General features: G+C 32.8%; 3 protein-coding genes and 1 long non-coding RNA gene across 18 annotated transcripts in view; 2 read left to right on the top strand and 2 right to left on the bottom strand.

Annotated features, from left to right (window-relative positions):
• Window positions 1-912: 912 nt before the first annotated feature.
• On the bottom strand, window positions 913-8,432 carry Ada2b (Transcriptional adapter 2B). 4 transcript variants are annotated; one of them, XM_011309623.1, is made up of 10 exons: window positions 8,352-8,432; window positions 8,174-8,246; window positions 7,929-8,026; window positions 7,010-7,069; window positions 6,293-6,652; window positions 5,688-5,917; window positions 5,336-5,567; window positions 4,688-4,737; window positions 3,684-3,987; window positions 913-3,184 (listed from the first exon to the last, which is right to left on the bottom strand). In XM_011309623.1, the coding sequence occupies exons 2-10, from the start codon at window positions 8,178-8,180 to the stop codon at window positions 3,080-3,082; spliced, it is 1,446 nt and encodes a 481-aa protein (XP_011307925.1). In that variant the 5' UTR covers window positions 8,181-8,246; window positions 8,352-8,432; the 3' UTR covers window positions 913-3,079. The 4 variants fall into 4 exon arrangements, with proteins under 4 accessions (XP_011307925.1, XP_011307924.1, XP_011307926.1 ...); XM_011309622.1 differs by lacking the exons at window positions 8,174-8,246; window positions 8,352-8,432 and having other exon boundaries at window positions 7,929-8,042; XM_011309624.1 differs by lacking the exons at window positions 913-3,184; window positions 8,174-8,246; window positions 8,352-8,432 and having other exon boundaries at window positions 3,761-3,987; window positions 4,688-4,777; window positions 7,929-8,042.
• On the top strand, window positions 3,998-5,440 carry LOC105269412 (uncharacterized). The gene is made up of 4 exons (XR_892438.1): window positions 3,998-4,598; window positions 4,700-4,826; window positions 4,896-4,992; window positions 5,350-5,440. It is a non-coding gene; the product is annotated as an uncharacterized lncRNA (long non-coding RNA).
• Window positions 8,433-8,786: 354 nt separating the features above from the next.
• Nmd3 (60S ribosomal export protein NMD3) lies at window positions 8,787-15,619 on the bottom strand. Of its 7 annotated transcripts, none has more exons than XM_011309615.1 (11): window positions 15,427-15,619; window positions 15,270-15,317; window positions 15,031-15,221; window positions 13,630-13,683; window positions 12,364-12,649; window positions 11,036-11,430; window positions 10,748-10,890; window positions 10,473-10,624; window positions 9,462-9,577; window positions 9,183-9,365; window positions 8,787-9,046 (listed from the first exon to the last, which is right to left on the bottom strand). In XM_011309615.1, the coding sequence occupies exons 4-11, from the start codon at window positions 13,677-13,679 to the stop codon at window positions 8,851-8,853; spliced, it is 1,521 nt and encodes a 506-aa protein (XP_011307917.1). In that variant the 5' UTR covers window positions 13,680-13,683; window positions 15,031-15,221; window positions 15,270-15,317; window positions 15,427-15,619; the 3' UTR covers window positions 8,787-8,850. The 7 variants fall into 7 exon arrangements, with proteins under 7 accessions (XP_011307917.1, XP_011307918.1, XP_011307920.1 ...); XM_011309616.1 differs by having other exon boundaries at window positions 15,031-15,206; XM_011309618.1 differs by having other exon boundaries at window positions 15,031-15,192.
• A 101-nt stretch (window positions 15,620-15,720) lies between these two features.
• Window positions 15,721-23,155, top strand: part of FucTA (glycoprotein 3-alpha-L-fucosyltransferase A) — a 23,241-nt gene continuing 15,806 nt past the window's right edge. For 2 of the 6 annotated variants that reach the window (XM_011309613.1, XM_011309607.1), the window contains exon 1: window positions 15,721-16,029. The gene's annotated coding sequence lies outside the window, so the exon portion shown is untranslated. Of the gene's footprint in view, window positions 16,030-21,797; window positions 22,172-23,155 lie in introns of those variants that run through there. The other 4 variants (XM_011309610.1, XM_011309609.1, XM_011309608.1 and 1 more) reach the window with 3 other exon arrangements.

The following is a 23,155-nucleotide window of genomic DNA, read 5'->3' as shown; positions in this document are numbered from 1 at the left end:
TCGGCCCTCGGCGTAATTGCGGTATAGGGGGAACTGGGGGTGGGAAATGTAAAAGCCCGAAAGCGTATACATGTGTGGACAAGTTTAGTTTAGTAATTAATAAAAAATGTAGGAGATATTTTTCTAAGAACAGTTTTCCCTGGAATAGTCGTTCTAGAAATTTAGTTGGAAATCCATTTGGAAGGTAATAACCAATGGAATTGATGGATGAAGAACAAACCGCATGGCTTCTGTCAAATGGACTTACGACCTGTTCCTTTTTTTTTAATAATAAAATCGATGTTAACTCTGTAATATTGCTTAAGGTAGTACTGCCGTATATGGAAGCAACGATGAGATTTTTATGAAAATTGGTTTATAGATAGATTTTAATACAAAAATGACTCATTTAAATTTTAGTGAGCCTGGATAGGCCAGGACAATAGTTATAAATTTTCTTATTTTTCGAAGATTAGCATTGAGTTTCATGGCAGTTCACAGTTTTTCTTTAGTTTTGAAAATTCCAGCGATGAGTTTTTCATGAAATTTTTTGAGCTATACAGATGTTAAAGAACATTTTGCGCGTTGAAAAATTTTGATTCATGGGTTACAAGTATTGAAATTAATTAATTAAGTGTGAAATCAATGGATGTGGCAACAACACTATTCACATTAGACGAGCTTTCATTATAGGGGATATAGGGAATAGGGATATAGGGAATATTACTATTAAAAAAAAATAATGTTGATTTTTCGAGGAATAAAAAGTATTAAAATTAGATGACATAGTTCGATTTTATTCTCATCATTATTTACAACAAATTCATTTCGTTCCTAATTCTCCAATAATTTTTACATCAAGAAGGATAAATTAGTTTATTCCCTCCAATTTCTCATTTTGGTCATTGTGTTTTTGCACCTGATTATGTGCTTAAAAGCGTAATTCTTAATTCGATCAAAATATGTGACAATTAAATATTCTTTTCACTTTCTAACATTAAACATCTTCAACACCTTTCCTTTTCTCAGGTACTGTCGCGATTACAACATCATGACATCCATCACTCGTTTAAACATTGTTTAAACATTCTCCCTTTTATTCGCTTGAACACATACAAGCTTAATCTATAATTAACAGCCTCTATCAAAGGTGAATTTGAAGAACCGAAAAAAGAAAAAATTACTAAAGACTGTTACATAAATGGACAATAATTTATCTAGAAAAATTGTAAAGTAAATAAATTCATCAAATATTTACAGAATGATTTGATAAAGGAATTTTGTAAAACTATTTAGAAAATCCCCGAAAATTGTTAATTTTTGCTACTAGTTATAATATTTATCTTTCATTGTACAAGTCATATACAATTCTGACCGTTCGTGTCAGTCCTCAGTGATTCTCGTCATCACTAGTTATGTGTAATTGATTCTATGAGTAATTGAGTAGAATACACCATCAATTAATCAAGAAAAGTTATGAGTCTCTACTTAATTCATATTTAAATATTTAATAAGCGTGGAGCTTTTTATTTTAGGTTTCACATATTAATTGAAATTTAATTTTCAATTGGAAGTGGTTGAAGAACAGGAGATGACAAGCTATTTAGCTCGAAAGTGAGTGACTTTGGAGAACAAGGTCAAGTGCTTTTTTTAAGTAAATTATTAATTGAAAGAAGAGCATTCCTATAGAGATTTTTTATTCAATAAACAATAACGGTCTAATATATTTCCAAAGCTCACTCTTTCCGTTGTCGAGTTAAAAAAAAATCATGTTGATTATTGACGAATATTGAAAAGATTTATTGATGAGCAATATTTCGGAAAATTATCAAAAGATATTTTTGACGAATATATTCAAACATCACACGTCAGGAGATTCATGCAACAGAAATTGCTCATAATTACTTGATTCTCCTGTTTTCCCCAATTTCATTTATTTATAGGTGAATTCAAAGGTCTTATGGCGATGTTAATTACAGTGGAAAATATAGTTGCCATAATCCTTAGAGTTTTTACAATTGCGTCATCTCAAATGAATCATCAAATGAATAATCAGTGATAGGTGAATATTTGGATTGCTTCATTGGATAAAAATTTTTAATTATGAGACGGTTGAATTATTCTTGATAAAAAAAATTGAGGTGGGAAGTTATTAATGCGACAGCCGAATAATATTTCATCGGCATAAATATTTTGAGGAAGAAATTAATGAATGGAATATGCCATCTGATCTATTATTTTGTCCTTGAAAATTTTCAAGTTTACTCTGTGCAATATATGGGGTGGACAATTTTGTTTACATTTTCATGAAGAATTTTCGATAATCGAAGAAAATTATCTGATTTTATTTATCTCTTCCTGAATTCACGAAGTTAATAACTGTTAAAAAATCGTTTGGAAGATTACATTGAGCAATGGATTAAGGCTTTGAACAGAAATCAAACAAATTTATTAAAAACTGTACTTAATTGTTACACTAATGGCGGAATCGTAAATCATAATATATTAGGATGTAATTTATTTCCATAATTACCCGAAAATTCGTCGGGAATGAAAAAAGCTTTTTGATATTTCTCTCATTACGATATAATTGCATATAGGTCTTCATTATGGCAAGGAGAAAGGGGAAGAACAGGAGAGAAAAATAAGTAGTGATCAAGATTGGTACAGGAAGAAATATCAAAAGGCATTTTTGACAGAGGGAATTTCATCCACGGTGTTTGTCCGAATGATGTTCCAAATGTTAATTATTCTCAAGAGAAGATAAAGAATCAAAGTAAAAATTCGATATGTGTTTATGGGGTTTTACCATTCCACCAATTGCCAAATTTATGGATAAAATTAATGAAATAGTCTATTCGTCGTACCTTTCACATCTTTTTTTTTTCTTAATCTTAATCACAGTCCCGGACGTACTTAGTTGAAACTTCTGACTCTTTCCTACCCGTTTTTCACCTCCATTATTATTTTTCCTCTGTTACAGGAAAACAATCAGATTGATGATTTTTATAAATTAATTACAGCTGCTTGCTAGGGTAATGTTGATTGTGACTTAGAGATGAGAATTATTAGGCTTGCGGAGACTGACTCGAGGGGGAAATTAATTGGCTGCAATCCAACCATTCGTTACGAGGTAATGAAGAATTCTGTTTTCTGGCTCTGATTGAGGAATTATAGTAGATTTCCGATTACCACTAAGATATTCCTGGAAAAGAGGAAAAACAATAATTAATATAATTTTTCAACGCAATTTATTGTGAGGTAAATTAACAGTAGATAATTGACATTCTCCGAGCCTCCATCCCGCAAAAAATCATTGAAAAGTAATTGATTTTCTAATTAATTTCGATTAATTGACGGATTGTAGTGTTACGTGATTTTTTAATGGTCTTTTCTATAAAAGGACGAATGATGTTTTTTTAAAAATATGGAATGATAAGAATGTAATCCGGAAAATTTTGAGACTGAATGGCAGATTCAGGTCATGATAGTGAATAATGATTTCTCAGATGATTGAATTAATGAACGTATTTGCCATGTTGAAATCTCAGATGATAAAAAAAAGGCGTAGAGTTGAAGATGTGAAAAAACTGTTGTTTCACAGCACTCGGAGTTTTTTTCTTCCGAATTGCACGTAAAAATCCTTAATGTACCGCTGAATAAATCACATGAATATTGACAGGAACATTATAAATTCCACTCACCTGTAATAACAATGTTTTTTGTGTTAAATACTGTGTGGGTTTAAGATCAAGCTGAAGACACAAGGATTTTTCCTGGTTTGTAAGCAGATGAGCTGCAGCCTCCACCTCTATGTCTCTTTTGTCTGATGTCTTCGTTGATGATGAGCCACCAGATTTTTGTGATAAATAATTCGACGTGCTATCCAGCTCCACCGACTGACTGACTTGAGTCGTCGTCCGATTGGGATTGACTACTTTGGAGCTGCTGGCTGATTCTTTTGACGTGTACTTTCGGTCGATGAAAGAGTGATTTTTTTCGTCGTCTCTGTGGAACATATAATTATGCAACTATTTTGCCAAATTCTGGAATAATTGCTTTCATCGTGTGGGGATTTATTAATTTATTAAGTTGTAGTTTGAGAATGGTTACCTACCAAAAACCTTAAATCATTCAAATTGTTTATTTACAAAAGAAAACTAGAGATTGTTAAATGTAATTAGCAAATGTTTTAGTAACGAATGTTCTTGAAGGAAACTATTACCAGTTCTTTCTTTTTATAATTTCCTTCCTCTATCCAGGTCTTTTGCATTTCAGTCCCGAATTGACTAATTTCTCGGACGGAATAACAACTTCATTACCCATCAATTAATTGAATACATATGAATGAAGAAAATTCAAATAATATGAATATTAGCAGGAAATTATCTATTAATTTATTCGACAATCTTCTAAATGGTAAACTAAGAGTGAAGCATAAGGAACTGTACAAGGTCGTTATAATTGTTCTTCATAATTCAGAAGTATTTTTTAACTTGCAGAATTTTTCCAAAGTCATTGTCACAATAGTTCAATGTATTTGCGACGAACAATGTCAGCGAATGAGATTTCAATAAGGTCAATTGGATACTTAATTTGATGTTCTAATCCATCAGTTTGTGAGTAAAAAAATCTATAAACTAGATCGATATTATATTAAGTATCACTTGGGTGAGTTGAGTTAGAAACAAAAAATTAAATATCTTACCTTCTTTTTGAGGTGTGGCGGAGTGTTGGCGTGGACGGCCCACTGCTGCCCTAAGTGAAATGCAAACTGATACAATCTGTTCACAAACGCCTGGCAACACGTATCACAAACAATAGAATTAGTGAACAGAAGCATTCTGGTGAGTAAAGTATTGTTAGTAATTTCTTCTCTTGAGTCAAGAGCTCGATTAATTGGTTAATTTATTTAGTTCAACGAGTTGCCATTTTGTCTGAAGCCAAAGATGAAGAAGCAAGACAAGTTCCAGGAATTTCATACATAAAAATGAAATCCAAGCACCATAGCAGGTATTAAAAACGTGTGAGTGGTAGAACGAGATGAATTAAATTTTAAAAAGACAATGCGAAAAGGAATTTCGCAAAATTTTTCATCGCTTTTTTTTCTAGTTAACTTTCTGTTTTCAAGAAATTTTATAAGAATTGTTTTTTTTCTAAATAAGATGAAATAGATTGACGAATATTTTTTTATTACTTAAAATGTTCTATGCTGGATAATTAACAAATCTCGTTTTACTACTTCACCATTGAGATTATTTCCAGTTGAATGATTGATTAATCTGAGCAGAATAAAAGTATTTTGTGTTGCAATACGTCGAATCAATGGTTAAAAACTTTTGAAAAATCTACTTACAGATTTTTTTTCAGACCAGTGATCTGTCGCTTCAGTGGAACCCTGTGTCTGGACCATTACTTGCTCGAAGTGCGTGCATTCTTCATGCCTTGTTATTCCATTTTCTCGGTAACGATAGAGTTCTGATAGACGCAATCTAAGTTCCCGTTCTCTCTCTAAGTTTGCAAGAAATTGCTCGTATTCCTGGGCAGTGTAAAACTGAGCAAAAACCCGCAAACGTTCGCTGAAATCTCTGAAAATTAAAAAAAACTAATTATCATACGAATAATCTAATTATTTCAGGATTTATTTAAAATAAATTAACTGCTTGAACGAGTTTTTCGCGGCATTATTAGTAAATCATTGAACTTACTTTTCTTCTCTCGTCGGCTTTTTCTTGATTCCCTTTTCTTTTCTGGACGAGGCAAAAAATTGGGATACTAGTTGATAATCACGAACCACGCGTTTTCGTCTCGCTCTTTCTCGTAGGTTATTTGTGTACATATCAACGTGGGCTAATTTAAGTGCAATGTCGAGGTCATCGTCTTCTGCTGGATTCAAGAAGAGCGACGAAACGAGTGACTCTGCCTCATGATTGTAATCCTGCGAAAAAAAGAAACTATCATTAATACCATTTCTGGACACTCAAATAGATAATAAATTTTAATAAGAATTGAAGGACCGGAATGAACATTTGAGATTGTTTTATATGGTTAAAACTATTCAATTGATAATGAAGTAAAGTTATAGTTTTCTTTTAAACCTGTCTTCATCAATGTATGCATGAATTATTCATATTTATTTCTAACCTTTCTAAAGGTTTTTTAGTGGGTTTTGAATGGATGGATGAGAATACTTTTCATTTTCTGCAGTAGAACGGAATAAATTGTGATTTTTACAAAGTCTTTTAGTGCATATACTCTCACTTGGATACCACTAGATTAAACAGAAGAGGAAATATTGGGAAATAATAATTACTCGTTCAAAGTCATCTCTCTGCGGCATATATCCCAGCTGCGCAGCTTCTTCTGGTGTGATATCTAAGGGAGGAAGCCTAGACGTAAGATCAGGTGACAATGGTCCATGATCCGAGCTTGTTTGATCAGTAAGATTTGGTTTATAGCTCTCCGTTGGCGGCCAGGTATGTTTACCAATGTTTCCATCGAGGTATCTGGCCATGTACTCCTCTTTAGCCTCTTCTGGGGTTCGTGTCTCTATATGTTTGCTGATGTCTTCCCAATTACCAAAGCCGAATTGTTCAATTGCATCCAGTAACCGAAGGTGTTCTCTAGCTGTCCAATTCCCTCGCCCACTGAATATACTAATTGTACCAGAGTCCTAAAGAATTTTTTAATCAGTTAATTATACTATACGTTTAATTGAAAGGATCAGTACGGTTTCCAACTCAAAAACTTTTCTTTAAACATGCGAGAAATTCGAGAGGAAAAAATATAAAAGTGAGGAATTATCCAAGCATTTTCACATGGAAAATTCAATACAATTATCGTCAACATGAAAATTAAAGAAAAGAAATGTATTGTAGTACAGGTAGAGGCTAAAATCGGGAAATATTTTCTATAAAACTCTACTTTTTGAGTACAAAAACACCATCAGAAATGAAAAAAGAAGAATAGTTGATTTTTTTAAACAAATTCTCTCGTTCTTTGCTCGACTTAATGAGTATTATGTATTTACCATAAACTGATACGAATGGTTGTTCTTGTGTTGTCCAATTTCGGCACCAGCAGAAAAACACTGAAAACAAGGGGGATATTGTCCTTATTTCTTCTATCTTAATGTTCCTTTGTTAATGAATTAGGAATATGCTGCCCAACGGATGGAAATTATTGGTGGAATCTAAACAATTGATATTATTATAGTTAATAGTTTCCATTTTCAAAGTGAATCAATAGAACGTCTTTATAATTTTGGAAATGATATATCAGTCCATTTAATAAACGGAAATAATCGCAGAATAATTAGTAGTTTCAACAATTGTTTTTCGAGTTTTCGTCGAGAAATGATAGATTACATATGTATGTACAGAACCTAGGGTAATTGGGCATATTTTTATTTAAAAATTGGGTGAGCAGCAATAAATACTGTCTAATGTCTTCCTCAGACCACAGAGTGAATGTCTAAAATGATAAGTGCCTTGTTGAAAATGATAAAGTATTATCAGATTGAATTTCAAATTGATGGTTTCGATAAAAATTTTTTTTTGTTTAAGGACGTAATCCGACTTGACAGTCTATTAATCAACTAATTGCCAAATACTTCACATATTTATTTATATTTCTTTAAAAATGTCACAAATCATGAATAGAAAGATTTTTAATTGATCAATTTTATCCCATTATTCATTCAGCCACGAAGAATAAAAAAATGACAATTTGACAAATAGAATGTCAGCATTCATAAACAAAAATTCAAATTCAGCAAGTTACCAAGGTGTTCATACATTAATAAAAAAAAATGTTTCCCTCCTCCCAATAATACCATCTCTGGTTTTTTTTTAAAATGAAGACTGTTTACGGTAAGAGAAAATAGTGGGAGGGGGCATTGGGTGTGGGGTCATGTGACTATCGTGTCATGTGGCGTTGTTCAAACTCACCTGCAGGCAGAGATCGAATTCTTGGCATTCGACGCATTTTACACGCAGCCCTGTAATGTCCTCCTGACAGTACGTGCAGTTGTATTTTGCATACAATTCTAGAACACAAGCCATAATATTTCATTATTAGAAAATTTATTTAATGCATGAACATATGAATGGCTTGTTGTGAAATATATTATTAATTGAAAAATTTCGTTGGAAAAAATTGCAAATGGCTTCTCCCTCTCATCACGAGTACATACCCGCCATTATCGTCCTGCAGCGTTCTTTCAGAAAAGTGTTAGTGACGTCACCGCATGCTAGAGTCACGTAATCCTGGAAATTATTGTAATTAATTCAACGAATTGCATCGAACTTTTGCCCTTTGTTCGAAAATTATATTGACTGAGATTAATTCAGATTGCCCTTGGGGTAATTTACCTCTGAACGTGATAATCCGATGGTGATTGTCGATTGAAAAAAATGTTGTTTATGAGCGTAGCGTTGAGATCGAAATGCGCATGCGTTGATCGCCCCTACCATTACGATTTCGTCATTTCAGTGCTGCATATCTGGGAAAAAAATCCACAATTCTATATTCTGCTGTGGCACTAGGGAAATTCCCCAGTAATTAGCGCCAAACTTGAAATTGGCGATATCGTGTCAATATGATTGTCACAAGTTCCTTCTAGAAAAGTTTCAGAGATTATTCCAGTGAAGATTTCAGGAGAATAATTATTCGAGTTGATAATTAGTGATAAGTCGGTAACGAACCGGTAAGAAGGGTAAACATGCAAAATTTGTGATTTATTTACTGCTAATTGGGTGCAATTAAAGTTATATTTTTTAATAACTGAGAAATTTTATTGAGAATAATTACAGCGAAAATATTACAGTGAATATATTTTCAGTAAAACCGTTTTAGTTGACATGATTTATTTTATTCATAAACTTCCGCCATTTCGCTGTCTTCAATCACTAAATCCTCCAACATTTCTTCAAGTGTAACCTGCGGTAAATTCGGATCTAAATCGTTGGAATCGACTGGTATTTGTTTACTAGAGTCTCTGAAGATGTTGATATTCTGACGCATCTCTGGGTCTTCTTCAAGATCTTCTAAAAATTCATTGTAGTCGCTGGAAAATAAAAATTAAATAAATTGAATACAATCAGCAACTCTTTATCCAATTATTCTCATTGTCGTCTCTAGAGAACGAACGAAATGAATCCAAAGGATTGGAATCGATAAATTCGAATGATCGTAATACTTACTTGTTATCAGTACTCATAGAGACCACCTCATCATGCAAATGTTTCAATTTCCACATCCTCGCCCTTCGTCGAGCAGTTCTCTCAGTTCCATAGTACTTCTTCACTAGGATGATATCAGGAATATTATCCTGCGAGATTTTATCGAAATTCGGGTCATTGATATTGCTATCTCCAACTGCATATCTGTATGAAAAATAGAGCAAATGAATGAAAAGATGAGAGAGTTAGTGGAGAATAAATCAAATCTAATCATCGCAAAGACCCATATGATATTCTCACCCCATTGCCGAGTCTCCTGGTTTTAAAACGTGCCCCAAATGTGTACGAGCGTGAACTGGATTGTCATTTACCCCAAGTTCTGAAGCTTTTACTAACCAAACATCAGCTATGACGTGCTGGAAACAGACCGCTTAATTTAGAGTTCATTGGAATCATTTTTGGGAATATTCGGGTGGCATGTGAATAATTTCACATCAACTCAGTCACTTCGATTTTATATTATCTCCGCAAAGTATATCCATGTGTTAGTACAAAATTTTATATAAAAATCAAATTTATATAAATTATTATTCTAGATTGTTCAAAAACTATTTTACCAATGATTTTTTCATTCAAAAAACTCATTGTCCGAAATACATTAACATTTCTGCCTTTACTAATCGCTTGAGGTTCCCCGTTGATTCCATTGTTCTATTTTATTTTAATTGAGAAATTTTATAAATATCAACACTGGCCCAAACTACACTACCGATTAGAAAAGAAAAATTGAGAAAAATGTTTCTAGCTATCAATTATTCAATAAATAGTGTTTTTAATAGTTTATAATAGTTAGATAATAAAATTGTGTTAATTTATGGTCTGTGTGGATTGCTGAACATCACATTGTATAAAAAATTAATTTCACATTTCGAAGGAATACCAATGTCTTCCATTTCATCGCCGTTTGATCATCAATTCGACGAAAAACTCACTGGACAAAAAAATTGAACCAAACGCACCGGCCCCTATAGTTTTTTTTATATTCAGCCAGATATTCTTGAAAATAACTTGTATCCAGGCTAATAAGAGTTTGAATTAATAAAATGCGCTTTATTTGCTTTCTTCAAGTACTTTTGAATGACGATATTCTAGTATAACAGTCTCGCCGTTCAAGTAATTCGATATTTCTATTGTTATCCCTAAAAATTGAGGAACAATTTTCTGAGGGGTAATACAATTGTAGAACAATTGTAGGAAAATAGAACAATTCATTTGTCTGAAAGAAAAAGCAGAATAAAATAATACACTGACCTTGTGTGATATGGCGCCTTGACCTGGAAATACTTTCTTTTCATTTTCTTTGATGGGCTCTATATCCATCACAATGTATTCAGTAAGTTGTTTGGGATTACAGATGCTGTTGAAGGGATGTCTCCAGTAAACTGTTGCACTTATCTCAGCGACTACAATCCAATCATTTGAAAAAAGATTACGTTAGCTTTACGATATCAGAATTGTAATGTTTAATGAATTGATGATGAAGTAGAAATTTGGGATTTGATGTATAAAGAAATAGCAGTATTTACTTTGACCTGAAGCCACATCAATCAAGTGTAATGCACTCGTAGTTTTGTATACGAGAGTAATTGGGCTTATTCCTCCTAATTGATGTGTCAATTTCTTGGGAAGACAAACAACGCTGTCTTTAGAAATTGGCACGATTTCGACACTGAAAGAAAAGGCAATAGTCATCACTCAATGAATCTAGAATGCAATAGTCAAACAAGAGAATTGTCTCAACTCGAATATTTCTACATTATTCTTCTAATTATGAGAATTAAACGAAAGTAAATGTAATTCTCTGTTTCAATTACCTGTACGTGAATTTGTAATTATAAAGATTACTGTGAATATCATGAGAAATCAGTTTTTTCGAGTGCTGATAACGACATGGCAGCACAGAGACCAAGAAGTCAACCATTTTTCTTGCTGAGGCTTCGTTGGAATAGAAAAAATCCAAGCCCTCATGGATAGGCTTGATTCCCAGGGTTTGCTCGTGAGCCTTGTGCTTCAGTATCAACTGCTCTAAGTAGTAAAAGGTCTTTTTGTTGATCGCCTTCTGACGAACCTGGACTGATGCACGCCAGTAGTCTTTGGCTTCCGTCCTGTGGCAATCATCGCACATCTGGTGAGTTATGATGAACTCCACAATGAAGACTTGCTGGAGAACTGCTCCTCCAATCACTTCAGCATGAACGGTCAGTTTTACCTGCAAGATTTATCCAAAAATCCATAAGTAAATGAGCCGTGTCTGTAACACTCCCTTTTTCTTCGATTTTTGGCATACTGCCTCTCTTCCTTTGGTACTGAGGTAATATATTATGTACTCATTCGAAATCTCATTAAATAAACATAAAAAAATACATGATCTATGTGATTCCTATAGTTTTTCATGGAGTTATAGCGCTTCAAACGTGAAAATATGATCTTCAGGTTCCACCCAACATTCAAATTTCGTTCAATTTTTATAATCCTCCAACTAGCATATGCGTAGGAAAATTTATATATAATTTTAAAAGACATTTTCTGTTTTTCGGAGTGACATCAGTTGTGTCGGATTAAGTTCCGTTTTTGTCGAGATATTAAAGTTTCTTCTATTTTTTATTGTAATGTCACGCAGTAAAATTCACGTTTATTGTTAATTAGCGAATCATTTAATTCAGTTTATAAAGATATCTTGTATATCATTTGAATGGAATCAACGACATCTTTATAATGCAGTTCAACTTTTCATAGTCCATTGATTTGATCAAGAGTTATCGATGATAATGTTTCGAATTCCATGTGTAACGTTTTGAAAAAATCGTAATTTCATTGAAATAAAATCCATGATGACCTTTGTTATTCTCACAAATACTCATGAATTTCATTCACATGTACAGACTCTTCGAATCTGTAACCCAAAGAAGCAAAGAGGAAGTGAAAATGATAAAAAAATGCTTATGATTGTATTTTTTCTTAACATTAGAAGGATTACATTCAATTATATGCAAAGTAGCTAGGAGATCAAAGGACGCGCTCAACTAATCATGAGATATTTTCAATTTCTATTCGTGGAATTTTTATTTGTTAGGTGTAAAAAATTGTTTTATAGCGATGATAAGAAAAAGTATTTCAATTATGTGGAAAAAATGGGAATTACCCTGATTCTCTTGGAATGTGGTTCAGTCCAGACAAAGCCAGCATCAATGAGTTTAACTCTTTGCAATCCCTTCAACTTCTTTAGACATAAGGATAATAACTCTCTGGACTCCAAGGCAGCTGATATCCACTCATTCGGTGGCTGAAGATATCTCTCACATCCTCTGCAGAAATGTACAGTTGCTTGTTTAGGAATTCCTTCAGTGATGTCGACTTCGGTCCTCAAACACGCGACACACATGTTCGAAGGATTCGGTTCTATCACTGTACCACAACGACAGCACAATCTGCAAAAAGAAATCCATACATATTTTCTATCAGTATAATTTTTAAGTATTTTTTAGTTTGTTGATGGATTGACAATCCGATTCCTAATCGATACTCATCGTTTAAATTTTCGGTATTACTATATTGATTTAAACATTTTGTCGTTATTGTATATTTGAATTTGATTGAAGTTCCTCCAATTGAATAGACTATTCAACTATATTTTTTTAAATTTAGTGTTTCCTGAATTAAAAATGGAAACGGTATTTGAAAAAATCATTATTATTATCTTAAATTATAAAGTCCATGATAAATCCTATTTTATTTTATTTCCAATGTCGTTGAATAGAATAACTGAAATGCATATTCAGAATGAAAATCATGGAAAAGCTTATACTCATACCCATAAAATGGGCACTTTTAAAAATTATCCTATTCGCAATTTTCAATATTTGTCTACTCTTGAACAAACATAAATAGATAAACTGAGGATTCCGCAATTAATTGATTAATAGAGTACCATGTGGGCTTATCTAAAAATTCAAAAAAGCGAATAATGTAAAAAAATCGTTAAAAATAGAGAACATTATCGTATGGGCTGATATTCCTAATGGACTGTGTCTCAACGATGTTTTTTTTTATACTAAATGCATTACGTCGTTAAAGAATAAAAAAATAATTTTCAAAGGGTACTCATCATTTTAGATATTCATTTTGTTAATTGCTATTACCCTTATGTAAATAATAAAAACATGACCTTATGACCTTCCATTTTTCTACATATATAAAGCATTCAAAAATTGTATATTTCAACTTCTTCCATTTGAATTTATTAACCGACATAAAAAATTGAATTTGAACGAATACAACGCTTCAATTCGGGAGCGAAATCCACAGTGGATCAATCCACTATATAATTTATTCCTGGGATTACTAGATATTAGTTGACAACGAGTGACTAAAAAATTTTAAGGTTGAGAGATCAATTTTGTTTACTTACACGCGAGCTGTTGATGCTCCAGATGGTTCAATATTTTCCATGTACTCCATGACCCTTTAATTATTATTTAATTAATCTATGAGTGTTAAAAAACGTTTGAAAACAATTAAATCACTGGAAATTGTCAAAATTTACAATATAAATCAGCACCACGTGCTTTCTGCACAGCAGGTAGGCAAAAAATTCATGTCAGAGACATCTAGTGAGCACTTGAGTCAACAATTCAATCCGTTCTAATGATCGATAAAACAATATTCTATATTTTTGAATGTGAATATTTGGACGATTGTTGCGACTTAAAGAAGTTCTAATATTAATAATTTTGCGCATAATATATTCCTTAATTTTTTTTTCTCTTTATGAAAATATTGAAACGTCACCATTTTGATTACTTCCTCAATATATTTACGGCTCATTTCATTAATACAATAGTAATCGAATCTGAAATGAAACTGAATATGAATATCAAATACCCTTTTCAATTTTGTTTGTTTTTTGAAGTTATTTCATTTGCTTCCAATTTTGATGTTTTCTTTAATGAAAACATCAAAATTTTTTAGAAAAACAAAACACGAATAAAATTATAAAATCTACATGGAAAGAAAAATTGACGAAAAATTCATGGAAAAGTACATGGAAGTTCCATAACGCTGAGGCAAAATATTATAAAAAAATTAAAAAAAATAAAAATAAATGGTGATAAAAATGTTAAATGTTAAATAAAAAATAAAAAAGAAAAAGTTAATAAAAATGTTAAATGGTTACCGTAAAAAATGATGAACGACTTTGAATTCTTATTAGAGTACCGCATAGTTTTTCTGAATCGTCAATCGGAGAGCAATTGTTTATAAAAATGATGTTTTCTTTTTGTAATTCTGGAGCGAAATGTGATTCAGACACACCGTGTGGGACTGTTACGGAATTTGTTTAGACGGTTCTGTAATTCAATTAGCATTTCCGTTAAAAAATTAAGGACATGAATTTTCTTAGTCATTTTCGTAATCGATAAGCGAATTAAAATTTTATCATTTTCATTATGTATTTCTCGCCGCGCGAGTTAAAATCATGTGAAACGTCAGTAGGGTTTCAGGTTTCAGTATTTTTACGGAATGAGTTTTCGCTCTAGGATGAGGAATTGACATGATTTTTATATAATTTTTTTTTCTGAAAATTTATACCTTTCGCTCATCGCTTTGTTATTCATTTTTCAGTAATTGCCAGCGAGTCCCACTTTGATAAACAGTAAAAGACTGAAACCAAATGCAATATATTCTCAATACATGAAAATTTGAGGGAAATTATTGCATGGATTTTCGACATTTCCCGGTCTTTTCAGAGAGAATTGAATGTGAATAATTGATGGTTCAGCTATACGAACATTTGATAAAATTTATTTGATACCTTAGCGAGTTGATGTTGACCAACCAACATCGAAATTAAAGGAGATCTCGATGGAAGTAATGTCGGTGGCAATTAGGTGAAGTCGGAGATCAGATCATGCATGATCTTGGTGAGATTCATACCAGCCGTGTCTCCGTCGCGAACACTGGGCAACACCAAGCGCTGATATGATTTCGTTTAAATCATTTCCACTGTTTTGAATTTAAACAAATTTATCTTATAAATTTATAAATTCATACCTTTAGAAGGGAGGAGAAGCAAGACATCTCGAACATCTACCGAAGCACCTATTATAAAAGATGAGGTGATTTGAAGGTAATAAATTTAAAGATGAAATCTAGGTCGCGAAGTATAAGTCTAGAAAATTTGGCAAAGGTAGATAAAGTTAAGAATAACCGATTCGTCAATGATGAATCCTTCGGCGAATTTCAAGTCTCTTTCTCTTTGTTAAAAAATTCAAGTGGAAGTCCCAATAGTGCAGTAATGAAAAAGAGTAATTCTGGAGACTTGGAGCGAGTCCTTGAGCCATTAGTTTAATCTCACGCCTGGTGACCACAAGAGCCCTTTCCCGTTGACGATAACAGATAAACCTAAAATCAAAATACATCAGCGAATCGGTGGAAGTGGTAGTTTGGCGTATGATATCGCGCAGTCGCACATTTTATGGATTTTCCACGGTACAAACTCGAGTGAAATCGCGTGCTGGTGGGAAAAGGGAGGGGTCAGGAGCGTATCGGGGTGCCAGAGGTGCGCCGTTTTTCGGTGGAGTGCACGAGGAAAAATAGTGGGCGAAAGTTGGGCGATTTGTGTGCAGGTTAATTTGAGTTGTATAAGCGAATTATCAAGAGGAGGTGAGATTCAAAATGGTTTTCGCCATGGTAAAATGAGGAGTTTTGTGGGTGCCATTGCTCATGTGATGGGTGCAGTGATTTCTCAGGGTGCGTGGTACCCTATCTGACGCGTGGATCCTGACGATCACCTTTTTCTGCAAGACTAAGGGTGAGTCCCACTATTATTTATACATTTCGATTAATACCACTCAATTATTTAGTAGATAATTCCCATTGCATGCTCTTCTACACGGAAAAAATGGAATCATAACGTGCACACTTGGATAAAGTATGAATCATGCTTAATTCAAGTGTGCATTTTATGATTACAGTGAATTTATTAACATACTTTGTTTTACCATATTTTAAACCGAAAATAAGCGGAACGGTGTTTGTACACTCATTGATGCGGCAGTATTGATATATTCATTGCAAGTGTGCTACGCATATTTGAAGGAGATACAAATATTTTGCCATTCAAATGTTTTTCTCACTCTGTGAATTGTATTTTTTGTCTTAGTGGACAAATTCAGATGAAAACAGAAGTCAATAGAGACTTTTATTGCCTTCATAAAAGATCACTTCTAGCAGTAAAGTGATGAATTTATTTATAGATTTTTAGTTGAGTCGATTGATAAAAATATGAAAACTTTGGGTAGATTTCGTTTTGTAGAGATATTATAATTGTTGGAAATTATTCTATCTATTTTTATCAGTTACTGCATTGCTCTAATTATTTTCACGGTCGCGATGTAAATATTTGAACTTTATCGATCTCGCCTTCACGGAATCAAGAGAATATATCTCCGATAAATTGCCGTTGGATATCGATTTTTTATAAGTGGATGTAGGAAAAAAGATATGGGAGTAATTTGAGTGATAAGTGCGTGACAATCAGGTTAAATTTACACCCTTGAATCGTATGCCCAGTAAATATATTACAATCATGCAGTGCTTTTCAGTCTTTTTCACCCTTCCGGTTGATTTCGGTTTTTCATTTTAGTTTATTGATTTCAATGTTTCACGTGTTTCACTTTTTTTCATTTTTTGCGGAATTTCGCGAACGTGTAAAGTGAACTCATTGATATTACCTCGAGGATTTTAGCGAATGTTTGTGACTGCAACGGTAATTGTCACATCTGAGGTGATTATTAGAAGGTATTCCCCATGATAATTAAACAGTTTACAATTTCTGGTTATTGAAGAGTAAATATCCTTTTATTTACCTTCGATTAGCAAATCCATCTTCATTTTTATGATAAAACTAAAAGCAATTTGTCATATAGATTAAATAATAAACAAATATACGTTTTAAAAGTAATATCTCATATAGAAATACAGAAACTACGAGTTGAATTTCTGAGTTTCATAATTCTCAAACCCTCCAATGAAATTCGTTCGTAATTTTGTTTTTGTGGAGTTTGGGAATATAAAAACTTTAATTCTCAATTTCATTAAGAATAATTGAAAAAAAAAAATTAAGGAATATTCTGGAAATTGAAGTAACGAAATACTTCCATTCCACAACGTCTAACCTGGCATCATCAACAGAGTTTGATGATAAAAACATAATCATGTGGAAACGATCCATTCACCGAACAGCGAACCGAGTGGTTAAAATTCCTGATTCAACAAATCGGTTACGCCCTAGCATCCACTATGAGCACACAAAAGGACGGACTTCTGGGGTACCTTGGCACCTGATCTAGAATCCGTACCTGATTCATCTGCTCCATGTTTATCGGGTGATCCGTATTTCTTGACTGCTTTCCATCAAAATTCTTCGATCAAGATCTACGTCGTGGTCAGTCCCGCGATCTTATTATCATTCCCATTCTAAAACGGACAAACATCGAGACTATCGATATCTCGAATGTCTGTCACGCTTCCTCCTCATTGGTTCAGTCGTCTGAGCCGGCTAATTTGAATTTTGAACTCATTTAAATTAACAATTTTTAATCACCATTTTTATAATTAAAATATATAATTAAAATTTTGTTCTTGTAAAAAATAGGACAAGCGATTTGATACTTGAGACAGTTCACAAAGTGAACAATTAGAAAAAATTATTAGTTACAAGTTAAGGATGTTTCGCTGGCTGAATAAAAAATCAATAAATTTTAGTGAAAAGTTATAAAAATTGGTGTATCGGGATGAAACTTTGTGAGAGGATAAATCATGACGTAACGGACAAACGCTATGTTTTCATATCCCAATCGGATCGATAGTTTTCAATAAATTTCAGAAAAATAGGAAAAATAACAAAATACCGACAGAACATCTTTAATGGGAACGGAACACTGAATGAGAATCCGTCAATTAAGTTTAAGAAGTAATTAGTGAAGCTTAGACGAAAAAACAGTCAATGAGGATCATTAAATCATGAAATAATTGGATAGCAATTATTCTAAACGTGAGTAACATAAAATCACGCTGTGGTGGGATCTTCCTCTTTCTTTCTCCCTCGTCAACGATCAGGATATATCGATTATTTGGGAACCAATGGGCGCGGTTTAAGCAGGCGGTGCCATTATTCAAATAGTCAAATTAAATAAACAAATTCACTAAAGATAATCGTTTTTTTACATGTCGATGAACCGGAAATGAAGGATTGACTTCATTTCCTCATAATTCGGTGGTTGTGTCCAATATATTCAAAACGCTCCATTTGATCTATTATCGTAAGTGACTGAGATCCTTGAGAACGTAGAGAGAGAGAATAAAAATTGATGAACGGAAAACTTCTCAATAATCCGCAGAATACTCTTCCTTCGTTTTATTTATTTTTATTCCGGACTGGGAAACTATGGTTACGAGCGTAACACCAGGGTGGAAGGAGATCGATAGTTTTCGTCGGTTCGAATCTCCTTTTTCTAATTTACTGCGAAATGTAGTTTGGAATTCATTGAAATTAAATTGGCAGTTGAATTTCATCTAAACTTTTAGTTAAAACATTTCCCGCCTACCGCGACGAATTTTTACTGAGTTAAAGAATAGCGGAAATTCCTAAAACTCATCAGAAATCATAATACTGTATAATGAATTGTAGTAAAAATTCCTTGTTCTTTCCAGGAGGGATAATTTTCTACTATTAAGATTGATATGTTGGTTATAAACAATTCATAAAACATGTAATGGTAAACGAAAATTACTGCTTAATTAGACGGGAATGTTTAAGGCAGTCATCCTGCAATCAGAAATCATCAAAAAGCATGAAAAATGATGGAAAGATTCTGAAACAGTAAATTATTCTTATAAAGATCGCTATAAATTATTTAAACTAAAATAACAAATAGAATCCGTGTAGTAAGGGGGCAGTACCTGAATTCCTATCAGGAGACAAATAAAATTTATGTAATTCATGAGAAAATATCGTGCGATAAGTAGTAACTTTTTAAATAACTTTCGCCTCGTATAGCAAGTTTACAAAATTATGTAATCAATATGGAATAACATTGTATCACTTGAACCGGCTCTTCTTTTTGATATTAGATTTTCTATTACAAAAATTTAATTCGATTGTTGATTACCCAGAATCTATCACAGTTAATAATTGACTGACGATTGTTAAGATTTATTTATTTATATCGGCAACGTCGATGTAGCATCGGCGTAACGTCGGCGTAACGTTGGCGTAGCGTCAGGGCAATGTTGGGGTAATGTTGGCGGAGGAAGAGAAAAATTTCATCCAAAATGACGTGTCTGTTCCGTAACCTTCCAGTCCAAACAGTATTCAGTAAAAATTATGACATAATTACGCGTTTTTTTTACTGAACGCTCCGTATTTTTTCTTGAACGTTCCGTATTTTTTCCGGAACGTTCTATACGGTTTCCTGAACGTTCAGTGAACAAGGGCGTAGCTGTTCCGTAATTTATACTGGATACTGTTGTGACTGGCAGATGACAGAACAGGCACGTAATTTTTATGAAATTTTTTCTCCATGTGCAATAAAAAAAATCAATTAAACCCCGGAGTTTCACTCAATGATAATGATTGAATATTTGTTATAAAATGAGATTGAATAGAATGAATGGTAACTTGCAAAATTATAAAAATATTCTTTTGCCTGAATTAACAAGTTCAAGGGATTGATAATAATCATATTGATTGATTGCATTTCTCCAATTATTGTAATCCACTCGGAGCCTACTTGAATAAAAAAAAATTAAAGTAATTAAAGAAATCTGTGTTTAATTTTCTCTCAGTTTGCATGATTTTTATAACATAAAAATTTCCATACATAGATTGGTGAATTTTAATTAATCTAGAATTATAATTACATCAATTTCGATCATGATCAAAGCGCTAGAAATTTCGAATGGCTGTTGATATAGCAAATGGAATTGATGCCCGAAAGTCCTTGGAAGACAGTAGTAAAATTAAATATTCCAATTTCTCCAAATCACTTCCATTTGTTGTGAAAAATCTTAACATTTACGACTGAACATTAAACTTTATAGCATTTGACAGTCGTAGACTCATCTCGATTCAAGTTGAGAGATGGTGATTCTGTCGACAGCTGTGACGTAAAGGCAAAACTCAAATAAATCAAAGTTAATTGTCCGTAATAGCCCTTCGAAAAGCAGTATTAACAGTATTGCAAATTTTTGCTGTTATGGTAACAACCATCCTTAGCTTAATGAAATCAGTCACGGGCAGTCTTCAAACGGTTAAACCAACTAAAGCATAATGGAATAGAAATAAAAAGAACAGAGTTATGTTCATGATTATTATGTGCACAGTGGTTTGCACGCGACCTTTTGTGGACCTGTTACCTCCTCTCAGGCGTAAATTATTCGCATATGTATGGTACTATTATGTATGCTCATAAAACTCGTAAATAGAGGAAAGATACGTTGATTATTTAGTTGTTTTACATTGTTCCATATGAAAGTGAATATGTGCACTCAATTGCGAAGCGCTGAATTTTAACAAAAACATTGCACAATGGAATTTAAAAGTCATTGACCATTTTAAATATTATCCTACGGTCATCTGTAATCCGATCATTTCCTTCCCTTGCACTATTTTTCGAAAAAATTATGATTTTATCTCCCGGTTATATCTGAAAATCCGTTATATCTCCGTTATATAATATCATAAACATATTAATTTATTCTTATGAATAATTTATCTAAAGACTCAATATTATGAAAAATAACGGTCAAAATAAGACAATAGAAAAATACAAAAAAAAAAATAAAATAAAAAAAATGAAAAAAAATTATAATAAAGTAAAATATTACAAAAAATCGTGACGTCGCCAAAGAAATCTACTCCAGGATGCCATTCAATCGAAAGCATCGCACTAATAGAAAATAAAAAACTAGAACTTGAAGATTTATCAAAGGGAATGATATATGCCAGCAAGTTACAAAATCAGTGGCAAATAAAAATAGAAGAGAATTCATCAATCGAGAGAAAATTTATAACGTGCAAATAATAAAGCAAATAAAATAAAACACCTATAACCTCGCAGAATTCCTAGGATAGATTATTTTTTCTGTTTGTCTTATTTTGACAATGTAGTATTTTCCTTTCTGACATCACAGTGTAGTAATATTCCAAATATACTGTAATATTTACTGTAACATTTAGAGGGGCTACTTTTTTGTAGGATTCGTTTATTTTCGGATTAGTAGAATTAAAATAGGAAACCTGAAAGAGTGTCATTCACTTCAGGTAGAATTTACAGAGCCAATTGACATAAATTTTCTCGTGTCAATACGGTGGAAGTTCTGTGAATGGAATTCACCAGAATTAGCATAATCATTATTTGTTCTTTGCCCATATTTCATATCCACAATACCGACAGGGAAATGCACATACATCAGTCGTTCAGATGCATCATCATCAACACCCCCTCTTCTAATCATCCAGACGCATGATAAGATGTCTCTGTTCACCAGTTAATCGCGTTTAGTGGATTATGGGAATTCATCTAGACACTTCGATCGTCCACAGCTGTAAATGTGGATTTTGTGGTATTTTTTTTCTATTTTATCAGGTGGGAGTTCAATTCAAGCTGTTACCAGCAGTTGTATCTTCTGATCGATGGCTAATGCTATTGGCTAATCAGCTTCTGCTGCCAATTTTGGTTTATTCTAGTGGTGACTACGTGGACAAAGAGTTCCAACTAATCCCTTTGTACAGTGTTTTCTGAAGTGATTTTACGCTCCGTATTGTGACATTCATGTTTTATAGAAGAATAAATACGACAAATGTGTAATTATCTTATGCATGGGGAAGGAGGGCTGCAGAATACTCGATGACTTATTGAGCGTCTAAGAACTATTTCTAATTATGTGAGGTCATTGCATATTCATTCTTGGATTTACACGTCATTTATATTGCCTCGTGGTCTTTTTATTTCTTCATTAAATGAAGTTCAAAGTGATATTGACATGTTTACGTCGTAAATTTTAGTTGTGTGCTTAAACAGAGAAAATAATTCTTGCTTCAAGGGTAAAATCAATTGTTTTGAGTAACGATCCTAATTGTTCTTTTTTTTTCAAGCAATCATTTTTTCACACAACTTGAGGAAAGTGTACCATAAAATTAAATGGGGGATAAATCACTGGATAAGTTTCTCAATCTAGTTACAATTTCAGAAATTATAAGAAAACATTTGATAAAAAATTGGGATTAGAGCTCATGAAATTACATTTCGTAATGAATAAAAACCGTCCAGCTGGATCAGCATGGTGAATCTGCCCCCAGTGTATTTCAAGACGACAATTTCTTGACATATTTATGACCCAAAAAGATCCCAAAAAGAATTTATCTTGATCCCCTAATGTTTATTAATTAAAAAAACGTGTTTTTCGATTTTATTTTTTTTCTCATTCTAAAAAGAGTTTTAAAAATCTGGAAAAATGCTAAAAAAAGATAATTTTTTTTGTGTCATGAATGTGTCAAAAAATTGGCGCTTAATCCGGCTAGACCTTCGTCCAATTTGTTAATTAATAACCCTTAAATAACAATTGTTGAACACTAACGGTGTGGAATGAATTTTAAAGAAATACGCGTCAGTATTTGTCTTCGAATCAATATTCAAAAATAATTAATTGAAATAGTCAAAGTAAGAAGGAGAACAATTCTTCGCATCAAAAAAAGAAAGTTTGTTTAAGGTTGTTGTCGCGCGACAGTCTCTGTAAAAAGTTTATCCGCTGTAAAACGGGCCAGTTTAGAACACAATCTTTTAGCGGTATATAGTCTCACTTGATTGATTGCATTGTGCATGGATAGCTAAAGCATAACTATATATTTTCCATATTAACTATTTTCAATTATA

The sequence above is a fragment of the Fopius arisanus genome, unplaced genomic scaffold, assembly GCF_000806365.1.
Source record: "Fopius arisanus strain USDA-PBARC FA_bdor unplaced genomic scaffold, ASM80636v1 scaffold00069, whole genome shotgun sequence".
Lineage (NCBI taxonomy): Eukaryota > Metazoa > Arthropoda > Insecta > Hymenoptera > Braconidae > Fopius > Fopius arisanus.
Note: the sequence above shows the minus strand (reverse complement) of the source record. Positions and strands in the feature narration are given on the sequence as shown.

Excerpts from the sequence above, each read along its gene's own strand:
- Ada2b (XM_011309622.1), bottom strand. The coding sequence starts at position 8,042 with ATGGCTTGTGTTCTAGAATTGTATGCAAAATACAACTGCACGTACTGT. Across the intron at positions 5,568-5,687 it reads AAGCCGACGAGAGAAGAAAA|AGATTTCAGCGAACGTTTGC; the intron begins GTAAGTTCAATG and ends TTTAATTTTCAG. Across the intron at positions 3,185-3,683 it reads AAAAAACATTGTTATTACAG|GAATATCTTAGTGGTAATCG; the intron begins GTGAGTGGAATT and ends CCTCTTTTCCAG.
- Nmd3 (XM_011309615.1), bottom strand. The coding sequence starts at position 13,679 with ATGGAGTACATGGAAAATATTGAACCATCTGGAGCATCAACAGCTCGC. Across the intron at positions 10,625-10,747 it reads TGATGTGGCTTCAGGTCAAA|TCGCTGAGATAAGTGCAACA; the intron begins GTAAATACTGCT and ends ATTGGATTGTAG. Across the intron at positions 9,578-10,472 it reads AAGGCGCCATATCACACAAG|CACGTCATAGCTGATGTTTG; the intron begins GTCAGTGTATTA and ends GTCTGTTTCCAG.